Source organism: Engraulis encrasicolus, chromosome 3, assembly GCF_034702125.1.
Source record: "Engraulis encrasicolus isolate BLACKSEA-1 chromosome 3, IST_EnEncr_1.0, whole genome shotgun sequence".
In the NCBI taxonomy this organism is placed as follows: domain Eukaryota; kingdom Metazoa; phylum Chordata; class Actinopteri; order Clupeiformes; family Engraulidae; genus Engraulis; species Engraulis encrasicolus.
In genome coordinates, this window is record NC_085859.1 from 22,358,095 (window position 1) to 22,385,594 (window position 27,500).

Consider the following 27,500-nt stretch of genomic DNA (forward strand, 5'->3'; position numbering starts at 1 on the left):
CCATTTCTCCTCACTTCGACTCTCAACTCGAGGTTTGGTGTGTGTCAGCTTTCATTGTGAGACGTCTCTCGCATATGAACTGAAGTCATTATTGGTTTCAGTCATGCCCTTGGAAGTGGGAACCCAACAGACTTGGTTAATTTCAAGCTGTTTGGACATGAAGTAGTAGTGGTGTTACTTCTAAATTTCAGTACGTAGGTGATTGAACAAATGGCTAAATTCTTAGCCGCAATAGGTTGGTTGGTGAGAGAGAGTACGGTAATTAGGGGTGCAAATAATAATCAGTATCGATGCATTGATCCTATCGCAAACAATTGAATCGAATCGTATAGTATGGTCAGAACATGAATAAGAGAATTCGAATGTTCATAGTGAATTGGCAATAAAAAAGGTTGTCTCGTGGATTTTTAAAAAAATCACATTACTTTGCACATAGCTGGAGCATTTCTTCAAAGCTCTGAAATTCAACAAGCTGTAGAGGACATGGCTGACAAAAAAAGGCATATCACTGCTGCCTGTGCAGTGGGAGTGTAGTTGAGCAGTGTTGCAGTGGAGGGTGAAATTTTGACTTTCTATCCGCAACCCTCTCTGTCTACTCTGCAACAACACCCCCCCCGCCTCTTGTCCTCTCTTGTCCTTTCTTGACGTCTTGTCGTTGGTCTTATCTCTCCGTCTGGCAGCAGCTTCCAGTTGTCCCATGTGACTCTGTGGGCACACTTTGGCTCTGCCTGTTCTGTTCTGCTCCACTCTGGTCCCAGGCCCACAGCCCCTGCCCCAGCTCTCAGCCCCAGCTCCCAGCTCCCAGCCCCAGCTCCCAGCCCCAGCTCCCAGCTCCCAGCCCCAGCTCCCAGCCCCAGCTCCCAGCCCCAGCTCCCAGCTCCCAGCCCCAGCTCCAGCTCCCAGCCTCAGCCCCAGCTCTCAGCCCCAGCTCCCAGGCAGCAGGGAACAGCACTCCCTGAATAGCTGACATGTTCTGGCACAGCGCCTCTTTCACTAGGACTTGTTGTTTACCTGATTTTTTCTTCCATCTTCGTCTTCAGATTTGCTTCACAGTGTACCTTTTTTGCAGTGTAAATTCCACACCTAGAGAGTCAAATTTAACTCTAGACATTAACTTCTAGATGATCCTACTTTGCAAGTGTTGAATTGGCACCATACAATGTACTGTGTTTACAATGTGTTTGCTTATGAGTTTCATGATTCTGTTTCTTATAATTGTGCACATGGCTATAGGACATTTGAAATATCATGTTATCATCAAGTGGTTCGAGTGATCAATAATCTCATGTTTTGTACCACATTCGAATGTTCTTCATCCTCCATTGTTAGTGGTGTCGTGCATGGCCTGGCTTTTCAGATTCCCCAGCCACAACTGTTATTTTTCCTGCCCCCATCTCCTGCCCAGAATTTGGTTTCATAACACCAAGTTCTGGTACATATTTTCGCTTCCCAAAAGTTCAGGCATGAGGCTAAGCCAATTATGTAATCTGTGACACTGACTGTACCCAATTAGTGGAGTGAAGCGACAACCGCCAGCCAAGAACAAAGAGCGTGCGCTCTGTAAGCCGGGGGTCCCGAAATATAATCCTCTCCTCTCCTTTTTTTTGCTTTTCCTTTCTTTCCGTGACTGCCAGAAAAACAGAGCTGGCTCTTGACCTTGACTGAGTCCTGAGTCTCTGTGTGTATCTAGATAAGTGCGTGTGCGTATGGCTCCATATTGTTGTGGTAACCATTTGCATCCTGGCTTTCATTCAAAAAGGACAACATTAACCACACACACAAAAGGAAATCAATGAACTCAAACTGAAAAGGTTGAAGTGATGATGTGTAGCCGGAAAAGGGCTCCTTGCTATACACAGGCCATCTGCACGCACCCACATGGGCATACACACACGCACACACACACACACACACACACACACACACACACACACACACACATGCGCGCGCGCGCGCGCGCACACACACACACACACACACACATGCAAAACGACTGCCCAATGCAGATGCACACAGACAATTTGCCTTCAACATAATGCTTAGTGCACATGCACACTAGACACCCCAACACACCCTTTGCCATTTGAAAAGGGTATTCATGTGCCCACATGCACACACACACACACACACACACACACACACACACACACACACACACACACACACACACACACACACACACACACACACACACATACATGCGTACCGTGAATCTGAAATGCCACAGCCAGTGCAGGTACAGTTCCTGTGCTTCGAAGACACAACAGACCTCCAATTTCCTGTTAAGACCTGAGTCGGCCCCTCAGTCAGTGGCGGCTTATGAAAAACCTGTTTATGTCTGTGACAATACGGACAGTATATGGTTCAGCTGCAGGGCAGTGTCTGTGTTTTGGTCTGCATACTATAAACTCTCAGTATATTGTCTCATCAAAGACTGCAAGTGGCTTCAAAAGGCTTGTGATTATGCAATCATCTCAGCTTCAGAATCCCCCCACCACCCACTCCCCCAAAAAGACCACCATAGTACCTATTTACTTTAATGGAAGCATGTCTCAAGACTTTCACATGAATGCCCACTCCACCCATCTATAGAGATTTGTACGATTAGCCTACACAGAAAAGACAGCATTCACTGCAGCATGTGCTTTGTGATTGAAAATGTACATAGTAATATATACACGTATGCATTTATTCTGGCATATTATTATGACAGAGACAGACAGACTGAAAGTTGTGGCACTGCAGGTTAAGCACAACTATGAATACTGTCAATAATTGGAACAGCCTGGAAGGTTATCCGGTTTCTGATGGAGTGAGCCGTTTCCATTCAGGCATCTCAATGGCATGTAGTGGACATGATTTCTTTCTATGTGATGTGAAGTCATACGCACGGCAGACTTCATCACATTCAGCATTCTTCAGTTGTGCCACCACCTCCAACTTTGTCCATGTTCAGCACTAGGAAAACATGGAGGTGCTGTGGCGCAGCATATGGTACGCATGACCATCCATGTATGGACAACTTTGCCCAAACTGACCCAGGTTTCAATGTGGCCCGGGTCACTCTCAAAACCTTCCCCATTTCTCTCACCTGATGCTTTTCTGTATCTATTGCCCAGTCCTATTATATTAAAATTATAATACTAAAATATTTGTCTTGGTGTCAACTGTTTGTTTCACCCTGACATGATTCTTTCCATGGGATGGACGATGAAGTCATACGCAAACTTCATCACATTCAGCATTCAGTTCAGATTTAAGAGTGTACCACCATCCCTGCCTTTGGCCATCTTCACTACAAGAAAAACATCTTCTTCCTGGTGTCAGTACTTGGGACCATGTTTGTGCTGAGCACACAGACCAGTCAGCCCTAACGGATCAGTCTCTGCCACACCACATGGCTTAGTGGCGCAGGAAAAATTCAAGTGTGGATGACTTGTCCGGAGAAATGTGGCAGCTCTGAGAGCCATGTGGCGGATCTTCTTGGTCTGTCAGTCACAGCACGGCATAGACTGCTGTTTTAGACAGATTTGACAAGCTTCTTTTTCACCACTTGGAAATTATTTTCACGACGCCGCGGCGCTTGAAAAATGATACACTGACAACATGATCAAGTGGTAGGCCACAGACTCGGCACTGAAATTCTCTTGGATAGATTGTTGTGTAATTTATTTTGCACATTTTTCTCTCCCCCCCCCCCCAGTCTGCAGTGACTTCTGTCAAAAGGGGGGGTTGGTGTGAGGCAAACTGTAGGCACAGTAACATTTCATTGTGGAGAACCGCATTGAGTTTTGAAAAGCCCAAACAACAGCTCTTTTCAGAGCGAGCCTCCCATGGATTGTTCTGGAAGGTATTCAGTGCCGCCTAGGTCAGGACTTTTTCTTTTTTAATAAAATGACTGGACTGGAGCTTCAGCTGGAGGGACCAGGTGTGCAGTCTGTCTGTCTGTCTGTCTGTCTGTGTGTGTGAAATGTTGGGAACATCGTGAGGTTTATTACACATGGCCAAGGGCAGCAGTACTCCTCTGCTCGGCACAGAACTGTAGACACAACAGAAGACCCTTACTGTGGCATAGGAGATACAGCAGAACAGTCAAGTGAGAGATGAGTCGTGCTGTATGTAGGTAAATAAAGCCAGTCGTACTGTTTATTTGAGGAAATATGCTTATAGCTATCCTTTGCCGTATTTCCGTCATGACTGGTGATAATGCATAATGTGTGAGTCGTCCCGTCTGTGACGCCACACTTTGTGACGCATGTTAACCCATCTTATCATGGTGCCACTTCAGTAAGTTCCCATTAATCTTTTTTCATTTAGTTGATGTGGACATTCTTAATAGAACGGTACAAAGTCTTAGCTCCTCTACATCTGACTTAGATATTTTACCAACAGCCTTCTTCAAATCCATCTTAAATCTAATATCATCAGATGTACTTCAGATCATCAACACCTCACTACAAACAGGCATATTCCCAGGCTGTCTGAAAGAAGCAGTTGTGAAACCCTTACTGAAAAAGAACAACCTGGATGCACTGGTACTAAACAACTATAGGCCCATATCCAATCTACCATTCATGGGTAAAATAATAGAGAAAATTGTTTTTAACCAATTAACTGCTTTTCTAATGTCTAATAGCTATTTTGATAAGTTTCAATCAGGTTTCCGTGCCTACCACAGCACTGAAACAGCTCTTATTAAAGTTATGAATGACATAAGATTGAATTCTGATGCTGGCAAATTATCCGTCTTGGTTCTACTCGATTTGAGTGCGGCTTTCGATACAGTTAATCATTCTATACTACTACATAGACTGGAACACTGGGTTGGCTTTACAGGCATAGTGATCAACTGGTTAAAATCGTACCTACAACAAAGAAGATTTTTTTGTCGCCATTGGAAGACATACCTCATCACCAATGTCTCTGGATTGTGGGGTCCCCCAGGGCTCCATTCGGGGACCACTACTGTTCAATCTGTATATGTTGCCACTGGGACACATTATCGAGAATAACTCCATAAATTACCATAGCTATGCGGATGATACCCAGCTCTACTTATCTATGTCCCCAAATGACTATACCCCCCTTGAATCACTCTATCATTGCATGGACCAAATTAACAAATGGATGTCTCACAATTTCCTCCAGCTGAACACAGATAAAACTGAAGTAATTATATTTGGGAAAAGAGAGGAGAGACAAAAGATTGCTACTATCCTTGAAACGAAGGGACTGAAAGCAAGGGAAACAGTTAAAAATCTTGGGGTCCTCATTGACAGTGACCTAAATTTCAACAGTCACATGAAAGCTATTACTAAGTCTGCATTTTATCACATAAAAAACGTCTCTAAATTTAGGGGCCTGATGTCTAAACATGATCTGGAGAAGCTAATACATGCCTTTATTTCTAGTAAAGTTGATTACTGTAACAGTCTTTTTACTGGCCTCCCCAATAAAACCATTAAACAGCTTCAACTTGTACAAAATGCAGCTGCAAGGGTTCTTACAAAGACAAGGAAGTTCGACCACATTACTCCAATTTTAAGATCGCTGCATTGGCTCCCAGTAAGCTACAGAATTGATTTTAAGGCTATGCTACTTGTGTTTAAATCACTAAATGGAATGGGACCCACATATCTACTGGACATGTTTCAGCTGTATGCACCAACTAGGTCACTAAGGTCAACGGAGAAGAATTTGCTGGTGATTCCAAAAGTCAAAACAAAGTGTGGAGAGGCAGCCTTTAGCTTCTATGCTTCAAAGCTTTGGAACCAGCTTCCAGATGACATAAAAAATGCACCCACTATCAATAGCTTTAAATCTAGACTCAAGACAAAGCTGTTCTCAGATGCTTTCCCCTAACTTAAATGACTTATTCTTATTATTTTTATTTAATTTGTTTTATTTTATTTTATTTTATTATTATTTTTACCTTATGTTTTATCTTAATGTTTTTAAATGCTTTTTGACTCTAATTCATTTCCTTCTTTCTTCCCTGTTTCCTTTCATTTACATTTGTTAACTTTGTGAAGCACATTGAGTTGCACCTGTGTATGAAATGCGCTATATAAATAAACTTGCCTTGCCTTGCCTAAGCATTGAGACACCACATTGCACAACAGTTTTACCATTACATGTTTTTTTTCTTCTGAGAAGACTTTCATCACTTGATATGCTTTTGAGCTTATCTCACAATTCTCAAAACCCTGAAGAAATCAAGTGCTATTCTCTCCATCAGGCTATCTTTTCCAATGATGGGTTTCAGTTTCACTTTCTTTGTTACTCTATATTATTTTAGTCTTTTGACATTGCCCACTGTTTTTCTCTATTTTTTTTTCTTTTGAAGGGTTTTCAATTCATTATTTCATGTCCTCCCATTTCACCTTCCCGTTTTGTGTTGTTTGAAAACATGTCATTATCAGCCTTTGTGACTCTGTGTGCCGCTTGCCCAAGCTGTGCCCATAGTAACAAGGGAACATGGAGATAGAACTACCCATACGAGATAAGCATGGCGAGTACAGTAGAGCTTTTATTTGTCACACGTGTGCAGTCTGGATGCTTTGTCACACTTTCACCATCATGCCGTTTGGATGCAGTACACAAATGTGCTTATTCATAAGCTTATAGTAATTTAGATGCAGTAGTCCTGTGCCCTTCTCTTAGTTGTACAGGCTATGATACTAGGCAAACACGCTTACTTGTGCAGTTGTATTTGAATATTGAAAAAATACTTTGTGGGTGAGTCTTATTAATAGTTACGCATGACGGAAAATGAACTGGTGACTTCTCCATATGCAGTCCTACAGTATTTAGGCCTACAGTATTTGTTGCCTCCCTCTAAACCTCCTTTCAGATTTTTTTCAATTTGATGTTAATTATCTTACATTCCAAAAAAAGTGTCACTTGTTGGGAAAGAGATTCAATTGCCACCCAATTCTACTCAACATGAAGTGAATTTGCAGCCAGTCCAAAAAGACCTTGAATTAGCTTGAGGAGATTTCATTTTTTCAAAACCTACTGAAAACTAAGACAGTGGAAATGTACTGAGTTTTAGGGAGTAATGCCACAAAAAAATCCTGTCAACTTTGTTGACATGGCAAATAAGCTCTTGAACTTGAACTTGAACTTGATGTACAGAGTTTTAAATCAGCGCCAAATTTACAATCCCTAAAATTGTAACACTTGGAATGTTTTAGTTGTCAAGTCAAGTTGGCTTTATTGTCAATTTCTTTACAATGGACGGGTCATACAAAGAAATGAAATGACATTTCTTACTTTCCCGCACAGACATAGACATACTTAAAATATTGAAAAGTTGTGTCTCTCTGCGACTCCCCATCTGAGACATGTCTTATTCATCGCGGGCTATAAGCTCATCCGATTGAGTCTATCGTTTGGCGATAGGTAGGGCTGGGCAATATGACGATATATATCGTTATCGTGATATAAAAGTCTATATCGTGACCCTTCTCCTATATCGTTTATGATAGTAATTTTATCAGTTGTATACAATTGAATATCATTTAATTACATTTCATGTTGTCACAATACACACTATAAGTTCATGTAACTGTAAAAATAACAATAAAAAGATCCATTTCAAAGAAAGGTTGTTTTGCGACATGAAAAAATNAAAAGCAAAATAAAGAGAATAACTGAAAATGTATGTAATTGTGGTATATCGTGATATACATTGGACAGTGAGTCCAATATGTATTTGATCCCTTGCTGATTTTGTTGGTTTGCCTACTAACAAAGACATGATCAGTCAATAAATGTTATGATAATATGTATTCTAATATGGAGAGACAGAATATCAAAAAGAAAATCCAGAAATTAACTGAAGAGAATATATATTAATTTATTTCCATTTCATCGAGCAAAATAAGTATTTGATCCCCTGCCAACTGATTACAGTTTCGGGCCCACAGACTAGATGGGCACTTCAGATCAACTTGTCGTCTGAATTAAAGACACCTGTACATACTAACATGCATAAAAGACACATTGAATCAGCAGAATCATAGTATGAGTTAATCAGTCACACTCCAACCTCACCAGCATGGGAAAGACCAAAGAGTGGTCAAATGATATCAGGGACACGATTTTAGACCTGAACAAAGATTAAATGGGCTGCAAAGCCACAAGAAAGAGACTGGGTATTAATGACCCAGCTGTTGATGCATTTCTTCCAAAGTGTGAGGAATACAAAATGACTATCCATCAGTCTGTCTGGGGTTCTATACAAGATTTGACCTTTTGTAGGGATTTGATAATCATGAGAACTGAAAGAAATCACCCTAGAGCTGTACGGGATGAACTAGGCAATGATACCAAAGCTACTGGGACCAAATTCACTGAGAAAACTACTGGTAGCACTTAATGCCACAAAGGTTTAAAATCCTGTAGTGCACACATGGTACCTCCACATCAGAAGGAACCTGTGCAGTCCCACTTGAGGTTTGCCAACGGACATCAGACTGGTTTAGGATATGATAAGGAGGTGCTGTAGTCAGATGAAACCAAAATCAAGCTGTTTGGCATTATCACAATTCAATGTGTTTTGAGAAAGAGTACTGCTGTCTATGATCCCAAGAGCACCCTCCTCACCATCATGCATGAAAGTGGTATCATTATGGTTTGAGGGTGTTTGTCTGGCCAAGGCACAGGACAACTTCACATCGTCAACGAATGGATGGAGGGAGACATGTAATGTGTAAGCCTGAGTGCAAACGTCCTTCCCTCCACCACTACACTGAAGGGTGGGCCATTTTTGGATCTCCCAACATGACAATAATACACAACATACAGTCAAAGTAACGAAGGAGTGGCTCAATAAGAAGCATATTAAAGTCGTGAAGTGGCCTAGGCAGTCTCCAAATATTAACCCTATAGTAATTCTATGGAGAGAACTGAACCTCCCATTTGCCAAGCTACAGCCACAAACTATTCATGTTTTAGAGATAATGTGCAAAGAAAAATGGGCAAAAATATTTTCTACTATATGGACAAACATTGTCATCAACTAAAAGAAGCATCTGACCTCAGTGCTAGACAACTAGGGCTTTGCCACAAAGCACTTTATCTTCTTTAGCTAGAGGGGTCCAATACTTATTTGCCTAAATTAAATACAAATAAATTAAAATATATTAATTTAAAGGGGTATGCCACTATTTTGGGGCTTAATACAGTTAAAGTCGTTGGCTGGGGTTTATAAAGGTGGTAAAGTGTCTTATTTTTCATGTTAAGCGTTGTCTTGCTTTAAGACAAGTTAAAAGAGGGAATATGTCGCTAAGCTAGTGAAAGTCAATGTATCCGTGTAGCATTGTAGCATGCTACACGGATACATTGACTTTCACTAGCTTAGCGACATATTCCCTCTTTTAACCTGTCTTAAAGCAAGACAACGGCTTACATGAAAAATAAGACACTTTACCACCTTTATAAACCTCAGCCAACGATTTTAACTGTATTATGCCCCAAAATAGTGGCATACCCCTTTAAGTTATTTTCTGGAATTTCTTTTTGATATTCTGTCTCTCCATGTTTGAATACATATTATCATAAATTTATAGACTGATCATGTCTTTATTAGTGGGCAAACCGGCAAAATCAGCAAGGGATCAAATACATATTGGACTCACTGTATATAGTTATTGTGATATAAAGCAATCCATATCGTGATATAATTTTTTTTCTATATCGCCCAGCCCTAGCGATAGGAGCTGCTGACCAGGGCAGAGTTATGTAATGCCAGGGTGGCCAGCCTATTGACATGCAGGTGTTGGAGTTGATGCAGCACCAGCAGCTGGCCATTAACATCCAGCCTCCCTCTCCCTCTCCCTCTCTTTTCCACTCCCGCTTTTATTTCTTCACCACCCCCTTCGCCTCTTATCTGTGTCTCTTTCACTTCATCATCTGCCGTCTCTTGCTGCAGTGCACTGCGCAGTTATTACTTCGCTTGTCTCTCTGCACAGCATGCAGTGTATGTTTGTGCTTCTTTTCTGTAACCTTCCTATCAGAGTTTACACACACACACACACACACACACACACACACACGCACACACACACACACACACACACACACACACACACACACACACACACACACACACACACACACACACACAGCACAACCTTTATAACTTTGTGGGGCCCTCGTTGGGCCCTTCCTATCTTTGTGGGGGCCTTCCATTCATATTTACCCTAACAGTAGCTAAAGAATGCTAAACTGTGCCCAAACCAAAACAATCGCTAGCCCTAACCTGTCAGTGAGGAAATGTTTTTACACTTTCACTTTTCTCAGTAACAACAAAACTACCCCAGAAAAAGGGGTCAAAACATGTGGGGTTTTGGGATTGGGATTTGGGCCCCACATGGAGCGAGGGCCCCAGCATTAGGGTGTGCTCCAATAGCAGTGGCCTCACGAAGTAGGATTGGTGCAGTAGCCTACACGCAGCAGTACACACACACACACACACACACACACACACACACACACACACACACACACACACACACACACACACACACACACACACACACACACACACACACACGGACCCGCACACTGAAAAGTGAGGAGACAGAGGAGGCAAAGAGGGGCATACATCTCTGCCTGAACTTTCCATTGCATTAACATAAACACTCTCACACACTCTCACTCACTCACTCATGCGCAGGCGGGCGGGCGGGCGGTGGAGCCACTGTAAATGGCCTGATTGTCTTCAGGATGGACCGCTGTGGCATGTGTGCTTGTGCCACTGTTCTGGAAGCCCACTGTTGCCTTACACACACACACACACACACACACACACACACACACACACACACACACACACACACACACACACACACACACACACACACACACACACACACACACACACACTGGTGCACAGATGCATGCACATGGAGGGATGGGCCTGCATACCCTGCTTACTTTTATGAGATTCTACAACAATTTGTTCAACGTGACTGCTGTTACTTTTCTCTGTCTCTGTCTCTGTCTCTGTCTCTCTCTCTCTCTCTCTCTCTCTCTCTCTCTCTCTCTCTCTCTCTCTCTCTCTCTGTCTCTCTCTCTCTCTCTCTCTCTCTCTCTCTCTCTCTCTCCCTATCTGTGTCATTTTTGTTAGGTGTTTTTGCTTATCATGTCCCAAGTACTAATGTTGGCAATATCTTGTCTCCATGTCTCCCTGTGTCTCTCTGTCTCTCACTCCATCAGTAGCTCTGCTGAGGGGCCCTCTGTGTTGTTATGACTTGTCTGACTGCTTGTGAGAGGCTTGTTATGGCTGCCGGTGGTGATTTGTGGTTTTGATGGGGCCACTTTGGAAAGTTGTTCATGAATAGGAGACAGGGGAGGGAAGCGGGGGGGAGAGTGAGCATACACCTGCGCACGCACGCACGCATGCACACACGCACGCCGGCAGGCGCGCACGCACACACACACACACACACACATTTTTACAGAGAAACTTTGAGGATTATTGAGGTTAAGTCTATAAACTCTTTTATCTCCCAGTCAAATCGAGGGCATTGACTGAACTGAGGACACTGAAAACGTCTTGTTATTGTAATTGTTTGATCATTATCCTGTCTTGCTGCAGTAATGATGTTTCATATTGCCCACCCACACCCTACGGCTCATTGGGGTTCAACATTAGGTTTTTGAATTCCCAATTAAGATTGAATCTATGACTTTCCTTTTATTCTAAATACTCATGCTTTGAAAAGTCTTATCTGGTCCCACTTTCTGTTCTTCCTTTTGTCCAGTCTGGACATTAGTAACAGAAATATCCAATGTCTTTTTATATATATATATATATATATATATACACACACACACACACACACACACACACACACACACACACACACACACACACACACACACACATATATGTTTTGGGGGCTTTTGGGGCCTGTGTATTATGGCAGGATAGTGTGAGAGGAGACAGGAAAAATGAGCTGGAGAGAGATATGGGGTAGGGCTGGGAAATGACCCCGGCCGGACTCGAACCGGGGTCCCTATGGGCATGCAAGCCCAAATGCGGGGAGTTTAGCGTGCTGCGCCACAGCGCCCCCCCCAAAAATTATCCAATTTCTAAATGTCACTGATTAGAAATTGGCTATTTTATGATGTTGTGATGATGATAAGAAGTAAGACCTGGCTGGACAATATGTGTATTCAAGACTAACGTGTACAAACCGTTTCTTCCAGTTGGGACTTTGGACCTATCGCTGCCTTGTTGATGGCAGCACAGCAGTGAGACATGCAGTGGCCTTAAGGGAAGGAGAGCGCCACCACTCTTGGCCAAAGCAAGGTGGGTGACCTCTTTGGGCATAGCCTCTCTGTTTACAACCTAATTTTCACCAAAATTGTAACGATCAGCTGTTGATCTGTTATCTCTGCTGTTACTTAAAACGTTCATAATTGTCATCGTAGCAATGTTGTTATTATGTAGTCGAGTCTTTTCAGCAGAGAGTGATCAGCACAAAGAGGCTACAGTTCGTAATACTGGGCACAACCAACGCCTGTTTAACAGTCCAGTGTCAAATGCCCGCTTTACATAAATCGGGTCATGTTTGACGGTTTCCACCAAAAAGGAACAATTTTGACCTTTGACCTTGATCTGATTTGTGCACAAAGGTTAATGGGATCACTTGATATGATATCGTCACTTTGTGTCTGAAGAAATACTTGAAAGAATATCACGTCTTCATATAATTTCAGTTAATTAAAACTAATTTGTGGCTTACTTTCTGATGCTTTGTGTCCTTCAAAGATGTCGTCGTCCACTGGGAATGGAGTTGGAGGCTCACGCAATGCCAATGCAGAGAAAACGTACAAAAAGGTAACACTTAAATGCTTTCTTTTTTGGTCTTTTACGACTTTATTGACAGGACAGTTTGAGAGTTGGACAGGAAGCGAATGAGGAGAGAGACGGGGAGGGGTCGGCGAATGACCCGGGCAGGGAATTGAACCTGGGTCAGCCACATGGCAGACGAGTACCCTACCGGTTGGCCACGGCTGCTTTCTGAAATGGTGTGTCCAGGATGACACAGGATCCAGGGGTATTAGAAAGAAAGTTATTTTCAAGGTCAAATATGAAGTCATTTGAAGCTTATCTTTAGAGGTCGCAGGGTTTGGCATGGGTGGGAAAAAAGCCTGTTTACCGTTGCTGCTCGTGTGAATGAGGGCATTGATAGATTTCTATTTATGCACTTGTTTTGTAAGCAAAGACTTGAGCAATTATGTAGTTAATCATTGTTTTGTACATTCAGAATAAGAACACCCTGACTATTTTTAGACACAAGTAAGAAGACAATCATATTGACTGTATTGTGATTTGAATACAGCATTGAAGGATTAAAGGATAAGTGAGGTATTTTGTAATTTCAGCCTATTTTCTCAGTTGTGTGGAACGCAATTAGTGTGTTCCCCAATCAAAATGTTGATGTTTGGCTCTGCTCTCCAGTGCCTTAGCTTGCTTCAGAATGGCTGGTTATGTGCACTCTAAAAAAAAAACCGACCTTAAACATTTTTAATGTCAACTCACAGACTGGTGTAGTGGTGTTCACTGATACATAGAGATGGAGGGAGTAAAAAAGAGAGAGGACAGAAATCGAATGGGAGTAGGTGTCAACTTCTCGACTGTGGCAAGACAGTCATACAGAAAATAAAGTAGAAAGACAGAGAGTCAGAGGGATTGTTTTTGTTTGACAAAGACAGGTGAAGGGAGAAGAGTGAAGAGAGATGTCTGAAATTGGACTCTACTGTAGAGTACCGATACCGATACAACTCCCGATACTGCTCATTATACTCGTACTCATACTTGTCAAGCACTTGCCGATACCAGGAACGATACTGCTATTACACAAAACAATGCAAAATCTTGTCACGTTCTGTGGACTTGAAAGCAGAATGGAAAAAAGTGCCACCTCATACATTTACTAACATTTAAATCTACATGGAAATGGACAATAGAAATATCACAGGTGGAAAAAAACAAGGCCATGCATTTATTTTCATTGTATTTTGCTGGTAAAAGGTATCGGTATCAGTACTCGGTATCGGCAAGTACACACATTAATGTACTAGTACTTGTATCGGTTTTCAAAAAAGTGGTATCGGTGCATCTCTACTCTACTGATTTCCCTATGTTTCCCTTGCCCCTGCATTGCAGACCACCTCATCGGCCCTGAAGGGGGCCATCCAGCTGGGCATCGGCTACACGGTGGGGAACCTCACCTCCAAGCCCGACAGAGATGTCCTCATGCAGGACTTCTACGTGGTGGAGAGCGTCTTCCTACCCAGGTGAGCGCCATTCCTTCTTGCCACACCTATTGAATGTGGCCTGGGGTGAATTTCTCAAAACCAAAGTTGCTTACTACATTAGCTACTTTGTTGTTTTCAATGCATTTTCCCATTGGCAACTACCAAAGTTGCCAACAGGCTTACAACTTCTCTTTTCAGAAACTCACCCCAGGGGGTGTGCTAACCTCTTCACCAAACTGTAAAGCGCCACATCAACACTGTAGACATAAAACATTCCATTGCCGTGTACTCTTGTTGTTCTGCTGTTTTCTCTGTATGTCTTCTTTTGTTGAGTCTCTGTATGTCTTTCACTGATTCTTGAAAGTTTGGCAAAAACATGTCCCTGCAGTAAAATATTAATTCTGTTGAAAATCAACTAAATTTTCACAAACAAAATGAACCCAGGTAATGGCCAAGGGGTCTGTCACACGAATACACAGTTGTTTGAAATATTTAAGTGTAAATTTATTACTTTTCATGGCTATAAACCTGTCCACACCGTGTAAAAACGCCTGTCCCAAGGACTGGCATCATCATTTCAATTGACTTAAAATACAAAAATCACTAACAGAATTGAACAATATCATCATGATGTGGAAGACCATATTAAAGTGGTTCTACAGATGTGCACATAGTGGATGTAAAACAATATTTACTATTATTTACTGATTGCTCAAAATGTGTCCAGCATATTGGTCACCACCGTCAGATTTTTTCTAAAAGACAATAAAATCAGGTATGCACAAGGTAATTTTCATTACTGAGGACCCCTTTAGCTACCTTTAGCTCTACTGCCTACTTCACCATCACTGAAGCTCCTGTAAGTTTATTATTTTGTCCTCAATTTGTTAATTTGTTTGGACACTGGTGCTGTCCCAACCATAAACTGTCAACACCGTCGGGGGTTTTAATAGTATTGTATTACATTAATGTTAATAAATATATATTTTTTCAGAAAAGGTATGAAGCACCCAAGAAACAGAGCGAAAATGAAATGGCTAATGTGAACAAACAATGCATAATATTTAAAAGAGTGTTTTTTGTCTCACACCGTCAGATGTCACCACCGTCAGATTTTGTTCTGCTCATCATGTTGTTCCATATTTTACTAAATTGTGCTGGTTAATGAAACATTACTAGGCATGTTAGTAATAATTGTGATCCAAAATGATACTCTAGCCACCACTGAGGTTCATTTGGAGTTTTTTTGTCAGAAAACCTGACGGTGGTGACATCTGATGGAGTTCACCAAAAAACACATGTTTTACGTGTTTTTGACATGTTTTAAGAATATGCATACAATAAGTATCTACAGTTATGTTGAATTGTTAAAGAGTAATTCACTTTAATACAGTAAACATGTGTTTTTACTTCTAATTCTGTCTGCCGCTGTTGACAAAACAAGAAAGAGCCCATTTTATGAAAAATGTTAAACATGGGGAGCTTGGCCAATGCATTCACTGCACAGACAAGACCTACATCTATGATAATACACCTCTATATTTTGGATTTGAACAACTTAAAAGCTGTTTTTACCACATGTTCAACAACCAGTGACTTACTTCCTAGATAATCTAACTGATGAAGTAAAAACACATGCTCATACTGTGCACACACAAAAATAAAGTGTTTATGCAAGATGCCATTGACTTGAGAGGGCTATTTATTTTGCTAAATGCAGGTACTAATTAGGCCACTTTCACCACTCTCAGATTACTGTCACCACCGTCAGTTCTTAAGTCACCACCGTAAGAAGGAGTTTTGGACATTTTAAAGGAATGTGCTTACAACATTTTCCTTAGGAGTTGTTGAAATATCAAAGTAATAGCCAATTTAAGCCTACACGAATATTTGTGAAATTACAAAAAATTGTTTGTTCTATTTAGGCGTTAAGTAAGCATCGTATGACGGTACATATTTTAAAATTAGAACACATGAAACAGTATTAAAATAGAACAAAAGTGAATTTTCAACATTTAAAGGCATATGTGTGAACCAAAAAATACACATAATCACTTAAAAACTCCAGATACATATGCAACCAAATCAATACAATTTTAATAACTTTTAATTGTGTCTGACGGTGTTGACAAAAAACAAGGTATGATCGGAGAAAAACCTGATTTCTGAAAAAAATACAAAAAAAAGGCCAAGACCTTAGTCTACGAGGATATACCATATAATTTTGTAATTCACTTTGTTTTTTTCTGTCAACATTACAACCTGTTTTAGCCACTTTCTCAAGAATCAGTGCTTTGTATATGTTAATAAGTATGTGTTTTGTTTTTATGTTACATGTTCTGTGAAGTGTAAAGTGAGTGTATAAAGCGCTATAAAATCCTATATATTATTATTATTATTATTATTATTATTATTATTATTATAATTATTATAATAATTATTATAATTATTATTATTATTATTATTATATTTTGTTATTATTATTCAAGGCAATATCAGCTCCATGTGTCAGCCAATGCTTAAATGAGCCGATGCTTTCAATGCCAACAATGATATCATCAATGATAGGCCAATAATGATACCATATCCTTCTGAGGTCTGTAGGCTGAAAAAACATTCCAGGTATGAGGGGGAAAAAACATTCCAGGTATGAGGGGGAAATAACATATTTGTGACCATGTAGATTTTAAGGCATTTTTAAAATGAATAATGTTTATTGAAGGTGGAAATATTTTACAAAATATTTACAAAAATAGTGTACAACATATCCTGTTAAATTCTGGGTATTACACAGAAAGCAAAAAAAAAAAAACACACACACACAGATAACATCCCCAGCCAACCCCCCACCTCCACAAGAAAAATAACTGGGAAAAGGAAAGAAAGAAAGATAGATAGAAAGAAACAGAATAAAAACAGCCTGCCAACAGGAATTTTTAGAGGCGTATCAAGAACTGCCTAGCAGGGCTAAAGACAGGAAATGACAGTTAAAACAGTGACAAAAGACGGACACACACCTGCATGTTCTCATAACTGTCTTTCTACTGTCTGTAAAATACCTACAGTAGCAGGAACTGTTTTGTCCTTGAGTTTTTTATTTCCTGTCAAATCAGTGACTTATCAGTAACTAACTGTGAGACGTGCAATAAACCACCCTATGCAGCTAATTAATGAACCTGTTGAACGTAATTGATGAACCTGTTGAACCAAATGAACTTGTTGAAATGTTTCAGAAACAATTGTCCCCCTACCAAATCTAGCAGTCTCTCACAAATGCGAACAGCAAAAACAGCAACATCCAATCAAATCGACTTAACCTCCCAAAATCTCCCCTTGAGAGATTTCTTTATTCCAATGAAATCTGTGGAGGAATGTAGGCACCTGCCACATGTGACCAACAGATTTACTTTTTTTGTCCTGTTTGTGCTCCACCATATCTTGGACTTATTTGAAAAAAAAGCCTTAATTGGTCACCTGACAGACCATGTCTATGCCATTCGCTTGAATGTTTAATGTACGTGGGGTAAAGGTGTGGGTACTGATTTGAATTCTTTGTCAACACATGAATGAGATAGGGCAACAATACTAATCTGTGCCATGTTTGGTTAAGTAGGCTACTCTCTTTTGAGATAACAACTAACAATAATACTTCTCTTATCTTAAGAGTGAAAATTGAATTCAACTTTTCCACATGCCTTTGATACCCCCCCCCCCACACACACACACACACACACACAAACACAGCAAAAAAAAAACATGATCTCTGTACCCATTTAAAATGTATTTGCAGTCACACATTGCCAATTTGATCTTCAGGAAGCTTACAGGAGTTATATACCCTGTTAGTTTACCAGTGAATTGGTCATTTATTAAAGGAGTTCAGTAACAGTGTCTTGCTAGGGCTTCAGAAGGGCTGGGAACATTTTTCCAATGTAGGTTATGGCTGTGTTTTTCTCCCAAGGGCTAGGTTACACCTGTATCACTTTGTGTGTAATGCGAGTCCAGGTTTTTTTACTCCCCTTAAGGAAAACTTGTCCACCCTCTCCCTGGGTCGAAACGAAATCCAAAACCGAGCAGCCTGTCACAGAAACACTGATTGCCCCCTCGTGCAACAGAACACTGGTTTGGCAGGCCTGGAAACACACATGGGTGTCACATAGCTCAAAAGTGCTGGCGACAGGAATGGCACGCCCTCCGTGTTGACTCCCCTCTTTTTGTTGGATAGAGTGTTACCAAGGGTGCATCCCAATATGTGACCTTGCCTCCTCCACTTGTGCTTGTCTCCTCGTCCCGCCTCCTGGCCCCTCCTCCGTGGAGAAAACGATAAAGTTTCCCAGCTGTCAGCCTCGCCACAACAACTTTTGAGGGACTGTTTTTCATTCACCATCCCAATTGCAAATGAGAAAAAGACTTTACAATTGAGCTTTTGCAAGATATTGAAATATAATGCTGTTGTCAGTGATGTCATCATGACGAGAAGCAAGTGGAGGAGGCAAGTGGAGGAGGCAAGGTCACATATTGGGATGCACCCAAGGACAATAGATATCCCAAAGATTTGTCCTGATGAGCCACGTCCTTGGAACTATGATTGCACTAATCCCTCAGCATAAAGTGAGATTAGGAACCCACCCGACCCCTTTCCACATCCAGAATGCCCCTTCACTGACCATGTTTATACAACACCTTAAGACACATCTTTTCCTGGAGGCTTATGGCTGCTAGTTCCACAAGCACATTCACTTACATGCACGCACACATACTCGCACACTGAAGCGCGCCGCACACACATGCACAGATTCCTACACGATACCTTGTTAGGCGACCATGGCTGTTTTGAAAGGTGCTATATAAAACGAAAGGGTAACACTTTATAATAATGTCTGCTTAGTAAGGACTTAGTAAATAATTTACTAATGATGAACGAAACATTAACAAATGTTTTTTTTTATCATTAACTAAGTTTTATTAATGCTTAATAAAATATATAAATAATATATACAAGCTTTTACATACTTATAAAACTTATAAACTTATAAAAGAGTATTTTATTCATTTACGAGCAATTTGTAAATGTTTCATAAATATAAGATATTAACATAACATTTCCTAGTCATTTACAAACATTTGTTAACATTTACTAGTCATTTACAAACATTTGGTAATGTTTTGTTCATCAATAGTTAATTATTTATTAAGTCTTTATAATGTTTTTTTGCATCCATTATTATAAAGTCTTACCAACTAAAGTATTATTATTATTATTACTTCTTATTAGGACCAACAACCATGGCACAAGATGTATCATACCGTACATAGGCCATCAATCTGAAACTGACGAAACTGACTTTGCTCCCATATTCACGAAGTAGCAGAAAGTGTCTTGCTTAGCTTGCCCCAGTCTATATGATGTATGTAACTACTGTCCGTGTCTGAGAGTGCTGTTGTGTTGTGTGCTCATGCCTGGCTTCTCTTCTTTTACAGGGAGGGAAGCAACCTCACCCCAGCCCACCACTACCCCGACTTCCGTTTCAAGACCTACGCGCCCATGGCGTTCCGCTACTTCCGGGAGCTTTTCGGCATCAAGCCGGACGACTATCTGGTACGACTGTGAAGATTCTCTTTCTTTCATGTCATTTTTTTTTTTTTTTTTTTAAAGGTTAATAGTAGGCTTGTTTTCAAGATGGAAATCATTTTAGAACAAGAATGAATTAGAAGTAATAGGCCTATGTCTCAGTAGTGAAGAGACGAGGCATTTTCAGGCGGAAAAAAGTCCAGATTCCTATGACTAAACTCTTGGGGCTTTTCACGCCTACGTGTATATTAGGATACGACAGTGTGAGATAGAGACAGGTTAGTAGTGAGAGAGAGAGATGGGGAAGGATGAAATGATTTCGGGTCAGACTCGAACCCGATTTAAAGATTTATGGTATGAAACTTTGGTAACACTTTACTTGACGCCGGCGTCATACGTATGACATAACAGTGTCATAATGCAGTCATAAATGTGTCATAAACATTATGTCAACGTCATAAACTTTGTATGACTTTGTCTTTAAGTGAAATTCGGTTATAACAAAGAAGGCCTAACTATGTCAACTTTTCATGGCCATAAAACGTTTACGGTACAGTACAGTACATTACACTTAGCTGACGCTTTTTATCCAAAGCGACTTAAAGGGACACTGTGTGAGATTTTTAGTTGTTTATTTCCAGAATTCATGCTGCCCATTCACTAACGTTACCTTTTTCATGAATACTTACCACCAGCATCAAATTCTAAGTATTCATTATGACTGGAAATGGTCCGCCATTTTGAATTTCCAAAAATAGCCATTTTTAGCTGCGAAAATTACTCTACTTGGATCATACAAGGAAATATTTGTTTATTACTTCCATGTAAATATCAAATTTGGCAATAGGCAGCCCAGTTTCAATGAGCAGCATAGTTGCAGTACCCTTTTTGACCATTTCCTGCACAGTGTCCCTTTAACGTTATTTAGGTACAGCATATTGGTTACAGGCCATGGAGCAATGTGGGGTTAGGTCAGCCATGGATGAAATTGCTGGTGAGGGCGGGATTTGAACCTGCAACCCTCTGATCTACAGACCAGCACTCTAACCATTGAGCCATGGCAGCCCCGTTTATGACATTGACATTATGTTTATGACTCATTCATGACACTATTATGACACTGTTATGACACTGTTATGTCATACGTATGACGCCGGCGTCAAGTAAAGTGTAACTGAAACTTTTGACCGCCGACCCAGAGTACCCCCCCAACTAAACTTGTGACTGCCTGGTGCGGCCAGCCCATCATCCTTCAGTCTGTCAGAACTCTAACTGTAAGGGTGGAGACTGTAGAGTCGACTCTCAGGCTTTCTTGACCCCCGCCTTTCAAAGAGTCACAAAAACAACACTTGTCATGCGCTCAAGAGATGCTTTCACATGGACCTCATACTATGCTGAGGCATGCGTCTTGGGTAAAGTGTAAACTGCTCGACTTGGGTCGCGCCTGTCACTTTGACCTCGGCAATGAGGCTACAGGCGAGGAGACTGCGAGCCTCTGTGTGCCTCTGTGTGCCTCTGTCAAGTGTGACCTGCTTCTGTTGGCCACTGTGATTAAGATGAAGGGGGAATGCCACTGTGTGTGTACTGTGTAGAAAGAGGCCTCTGTGAGGGAGAAAGTGAGGAGGGGTCAAGTGCAGACACACACACACACTTAGACCCTCACACTCATGGTGTGTGGGTGTGTAAAACACACCAGAAAGAGACGAAGGAACGGTGCCGTTCTGTGTGTGTGCATGTGTGCGTGTGTGTGTGAGAGAGAGAGAGAAAGAAAGTGAGTGAGTGATAGAGAGAGAGAAAAACTGTCAGAGAAATAGAGAGAGAGGAAGGGTGTACTGCAGTATGCTCTGCAGCAGCTTCTGTGTCTGCCGTTCCCTCCTCAACTCACCACCCAAATGCACTAAGGAGCATGGTGTGGGCTATGGTGTGGGCAGCGCGCCGCGTCCTGCTAATTACCCAATAGCGTCGCTATTATTGTTTTAATGATCTCGCTGGGAAGCGCACGGGGTGACATGATCACCCTTTAATTACCCCAGGGAGAGAGTAATGGAGTGCCGCCAGGGCCGCTGACAGCTTTGGCTGGGCCCGGGACAAATACATGGGAAAGGGCCCCAAACCCAATACAAGCACTGTAATGAGGATCCAATTTTGGGCCCCCTCTCTCCTTCCCTGGCTGCCGCTACTGCCGGAGGTGGGGTATAGCGGACTGTTTCTCTCTGGCATCTCTCCATCGGTCGTAACTCTCTCTTCCTTGTATCCTGCACTTTCTCTTGTACACTGTTCACTCATCCGTACTGCACTAAACTAAAGAGTTGGAGACAATTCCTTCTCTCCCACGTCTTCGAGTCTTAGCGCTGGCATTTTGTTTCATCCAGACTTCTGCCTTTTATTTGTTTTTGTTTTTTTTGACAGAGCTGCTTTGAGTGCTTAGCCTGGCCATGGCAACTACAAAGCTCTGCGATTGTAAGACTGGCCAAGTTGCCTTGTAGCTTCTTAGTGCAGATGGGCTTGCTGGCCCATTCAGTCATCGCTGGAAAATCTCAACTACATCATAACAACGAACGTTGGTAGGTCTTTAGTGACAGAAAAAAAGATTCAGTGATTGCCATTTCGGTAACATCAAGCTTACAGCATAATAGGGGCTCTCTGCAAAACAAGTTTGAGAAGATGTAACCTTCTAGCCACCTTGGCCAGACTAACACTGTTGTGGATGTTTGTGCAGTGTGTTTGGAAGTGTGGATCATCTAATTTTATTGTAGATAAGATAGTAGACATTGTATCATAGCAAATGCGTGTTTGATACTCTTTGTAATAAAGTTACACAGTGTACATATATATATATTTTGACAGCATATCATTGGTGATGAGCGAGCGCACAGTGCAGAGCATGGAGTGTCAAGTTAAGTTACTGTACGTGTTGTACAAGGGGATTTTAGCTGCATGATACAAAAATGAAAACGTGCACGGGTCATGTTTTCCATGAGTAATTTTAAAGAGACGCTACGTCATGGTGAAAACCAGTTTATCTAAATTCCTGATGCCGACATCTTGTCAAAAGAAATAGTCACCCCAGAATACTTGCCGCAGGAGTCACCATTTTTGTGCTGTCTTGAAACTAATGTTCCACCCTTCAAAATATTTCAGTGAAATGTTAAAGCTTTTCTTTTTCATGCAGTTGCCCTTCATTCACATTTATGCAGAGTGAGACGTACGGTTATAGAGAAACAACTTTTTAGCTTCTGTCGACCAAGCTCACAGTATGCAGTGAGCGGACTGCCAAGAAAAACTAATTATGATGAAACTGACACACAAACATTGACTCTCACTCGCTCCTCCATTCCTATACACACAAACAACCTTTTCTGCCTCCCACCCTCATACTCTCTCTATCTCACTCTCTCTCTCTCTCGCTCGCTCGCTCACTTGCTCCCGCTCGCTCTCTCTCTCTCAGACGCACACGCACACACACACACACACACACACACACACACACACACACACACACACACACACACACACACACACAGAGGCCTGCTGCTGCTGCTGCTGCTGCAGTACAGCCAGCAATGAATACAAATGCAAATGCTCATGTGTTTGTGCTGCAGGCACAACGTGACCATTGACTTCCATTAGTCAGGGGCGCTCGGGCCGGGCAAGCCGTAGGCCGATTGGCTAGAGAGACTGGCCCCTCCTGGCAGCCTGACAACAACCCCACTCACCTCCAACCCCCCCTCCCATCTCCCAACAGCACCCTCCCTCCCTCTCTTTCCCTCTGTTTCACTCCGTCCCTTCGTCTGTCACCACCACCATCACCATCCCACCTCCACAACTCCTTCCCTCCCTTACCTCCCTTTCTCTCTCCGTCAGTCTGCCCTCACCATCGGCATCGTCATACCGTCTTCCTCAAACACTGCATGTATCAAAGACCCAATCCAGCCCCACAGCCACTCCCAACACCCTCCCTCACTCCCTCCCTCCCTCCCTCCCATCCTCCCTCTCTCTCTCTCAGTCTCTTTCTTCATCCATGACCTCCACGGCCACCATTATCATCCCACCTTCCTCAGCTGTGGCATCAAACCCGCAAAACCCGATCCAGCCTGCTGAGTGGGCCCAGCACTAGACCCAGCATTAGGCCCATACGTAGGCAGTGTCATGGATGTGAACATGGGGAACGACACCCTGTACTGGAGCCCTGGCCCGGCTGGCCTCTCCTCTCTGGCTCCTGCCAGTTATATAGTGTGTGTGTGTGTGTGTGTGTGTGTTTTGTGTGTATGTGTGTTTTGTGTGTGTGTGTGTGTGTGTGTGTGTGTTGTATGCAGGCCTATTCCTCCATCTGCATGCATCTGTGCACCAGTGTGTGTGTGTGTGTGTGTGTGTGTGTGTGTGCATAAGGCAACAGTGGGCTTCCAGAACAGCGGCACAAGCACACATGCCACAGCGGTCCATCCTGAAGACAATCAGGCCATTTACAGTGGCTCCACCGCCCGCCCGCCCGCCTGCCTGCCTGCGCATGAGTGAGTGAGTGAGAGTGTGTGAGAGTGTTTATGTTAATGCAATGGAAAGTTCAGGCAGAGATGTATGCCCCTCTTTGCCTCCTCCGTCTCCTCACTTTTCAGTGTGCGGGTCCGTGTGTGTGTGTGTGTGTGTGTGTGTGTGTGTGTGTGTGTGTGTGTGTGTGTGTGTGTGTGTGTGTGTGTGTGTGTGTGTGTGTGTGTGTGTGTGTGTGTGTGTGTGTGTGTGTACTGCTGTGTGTACTGCACCAATCCTACTTCTTCTCCCACTGCTATTAGAGCACACCCTAATGCTGGGGCCCTCGATCCATGTGGGGCCCAAATCCCAAATCTGGGGTAGTTTTGTTGTTACTGAGAAAAGTAAAAGTGTAAAAACATTTCCTCACTGACAGGTTAGGGCTAGCGATTGTTTTGGTTTGGGCATAGTTTAGCATTCTTTAGCTACTGTTAGGGTAAATATGAATGGAAGGCCCCCACAAAGAATGGAAGAGCCCCACAAGGGCGGGTGTGTGTGTGTGTGTGTGTGTGTGTGTGTGTGTGTGTGTGTGTGTGTGTGTGTGTGTGTGTGTGTGTGTGTGTGTGTGTGTGTGTGTGTGTGTTTTGTGTGTGTGTGTGTGTGTGTGTTGTGTGTGGGGCCATGTTTGTGCTCATGAGGTTACTGGGCCATTACAGAGCGGTCCCCGGAGCGTGGCGGTGTGCTGCGGCACCTGTGCATATGAATGGGCCCTGTGTTGGTTAAGCCCGACCGCCGCCTACCTCATAAAAAGCATAACGCCCAGGTTGACGTTGTTTTGTAGGCAAAAGCTACCACTCCAAATGAGTCTTTACTGGTCAAGGAGGGATTTGTTTCAGTTCTCTACAAGTACAGAAAATATTCCTGTCACTTGTTTAGTTTTCGGGGTGTTTATGATGGTTGTGATCTTACGTAACCTGGAGGTTGTACCAGTGTGTCTTTTTGTTTTGGTACTTCAGTACTACGTCTGCAACAGGTCACTGATTGAATTGTCCATACCAACAGGTTGACATTTAGTATATCGAAAAGCTATCTTTACAAAGTTACAAAGTCAAAGAGCGATATTTTTCAGTGCCCTCCAATTGCAATAAACATTCCCATCATCTATTTAATTTTGAGAGTGTTCGCTAACCCCCCCACATTTGGGCTTTCATGCCCATGGGGACCCCGGTTCGAGTCCGGATGGGGTCATTTCCCAATCCTCCCCCATCTCTCTCTCCCACTCACTTCCTGTCAGCATCTCATACTATCCTGTCAATTAAGGCATAAAAAGCCCCTAATATATATATATATATTAAATGTTGAGAGTGTGAATGAAAGTTGATAGTGGTGATTTTTAACCCGGAGGTTATACTCCACCGTTTCCTGTGTGTGTTTATTTTGTTTGGTGCAGTACTCCATCTGTAACGAGCCACTGATAGAGCTCTCCAACCCTGGGGCTAGTGGCTCGCTCTTCTACTTGACCAGCGACGATGAGTTCATCATCAAAACCGTCCAGCACAAAGAAGCAGAGTTCCTGCAGAAACTACTTCCTGGTTATTACATGGTGAGTGATCCCAAAATGTCCACAAACCCCCGCAAACCCTGACACAAATTCACCATCAATCATATGGTTTGTTGAATTGAGAGCACTAATAAATACTGAAGTACATAAAGATAAATTAGGAAAGTGTTAGTAAGAACAGTTAATAGCTAATCATAAGTGACTGCACAAACTCTGACACAAATTCACCATCAATAATATGGTTTGTTGTCCCATCGGTTTGCAACAGAACTTAAACCCTCTGTTTTGTCCCATCTGGTTCTGCAACAGAACTTAAACCAGAACCCTCGGACGCTCCTGCCCAAGTTCTACGGCCTGTACTGCGTGCAGTCGGGCGGCATCAACATCCGGCTTGTGGTGATGAACAACGTGCTGCCGCGCTCCGTCAAGATGCACTACAAATACGACCTGAAGGGCTCCACGTACAAGCGCCGGGCCTCCAGGAAGGAGCGGGAGAAGGGCTGCCCCACCTACAAGGACCTGGACTTCCAGGACATGCACGAGGGCCTGTACTTTGAGACCGAGACCTACAATGCCCTGATGAAGACCCTGCAGCGAGACTGCAGAGTGAGTGCCTCTTTTTTTGTGTGAAGTGTATTGTATTGTCAATTTTTTAAAAATATATTTTTTGGTATTTTAGACTTTATTATGGACAGGACAGTACGAGAGGTAGACAGGAAGTGAATGGGGAGAGAAACAGGAAGGGGTCGACAAAGGACCCGGGCCGGGAATTGAACCCTGGTCAGCCGCATGGCAGGCGAGTGCCCTACAGGATGGCCACGGCAGGGCCTGTCATTTTTTTTCTACATAACAGACATTACACAAAGGTTTACCCCAGACTCCAGATGAGCAATTCAAACTAATCAAATACAGTATATACTGTATACAACACACAGCACACACATAATGACACGCACACACGCACACATGCACACACACACACAATTTGCAAAATAGGCCTACAGTGAGCCATGCTGACATTTCAATGTCACAAATAAGGGTGGATTCTCTCACTTCAGCCGTGAATAAGTGACATTACACAACCCAACACTAAACTACACATTAACACCACAACTCTATGCTTGCCAAAGCACTTAATAAGTTTATTTAAGAACAGAAGCTTGAGGAAGTGACTCCATTCGCGTTTTCTCAAGGGCAAATGTTGTGAAGCAAACAAGGCCCCAGAAAAACAGGTAGAACAAGGAAGTGAAGAAGGTTGTGTAGACGTCTTTAATCCTTCCCCCGTTTTCAGGGACTTGCTCTGTAAATAACATTTGGTGTGTGAGAAGCAGATGCGTCTTTTTCTCACGAAAGCACATGTTGCTGATGACGCATGCTAACACAGAAGCCTGTCGTGTGTCTTCCGCACGTGTCAGTGTCGTCCATTTGTTACAGTTTATTCCGTTCAGTTGGCTTCGGTCCCAGAACTGTACCCAGCTCCAGCTCCTCACTTGACGGCATGTCTCCTGAAGTGTTAGGAGCGAGCTTCACTAATGTTGATGCCCCATGATCCACAAGCACAGCAGAGCTATCTATCTAACACAGTGTTTCCCAACCTTCTTTGTCTTGCGTACCCCCTAAGCC

The 27,500-nt window shown here is 42.5% G+C and overlaps 1 protein-coding gene across 1 annotated transcript in view; it reads left to right on the forward strand.

The window, feature by feature from the left end:
- pip5k1bb (phosphatidylinositol-4-phosphate 5-kinase, type I, beta b) overlaps window positions 1-27,500 on the forward strand; it is a 53,600-nt gene that overhangs the window by 7,882 nt on the left and 18,218 nt on the right. Inside the window, exons 2-7 of the mRNA XM_063195010.1 lie at window positions 12,223-12,325; window positions 12,788-12,856; window positions 14,189-14,319; window positions 19,762-19,879; window positions 25,767-25,919; window positions 26,187-26,483. Coding sequence (XP_063051080.1) covers window positions 12,788-12,856; window positions 14,189-14,319; window positions 19,762-19,879; window positions 25,767-25,919; window positions 26,187-26,483 — 768 coding nt within the window. The 5' untranslated portion in view covers window positions 12,223-12,325. The remainder of the gene's footprint in view (window positions 1-12,222; window positions 12,326-12,787; window positions 12,857-14,188; window positions 14,320-19,761; window positions 19,880-25,766; window positions 25,920-26,186; window positions 26,484-27,500) is intronic.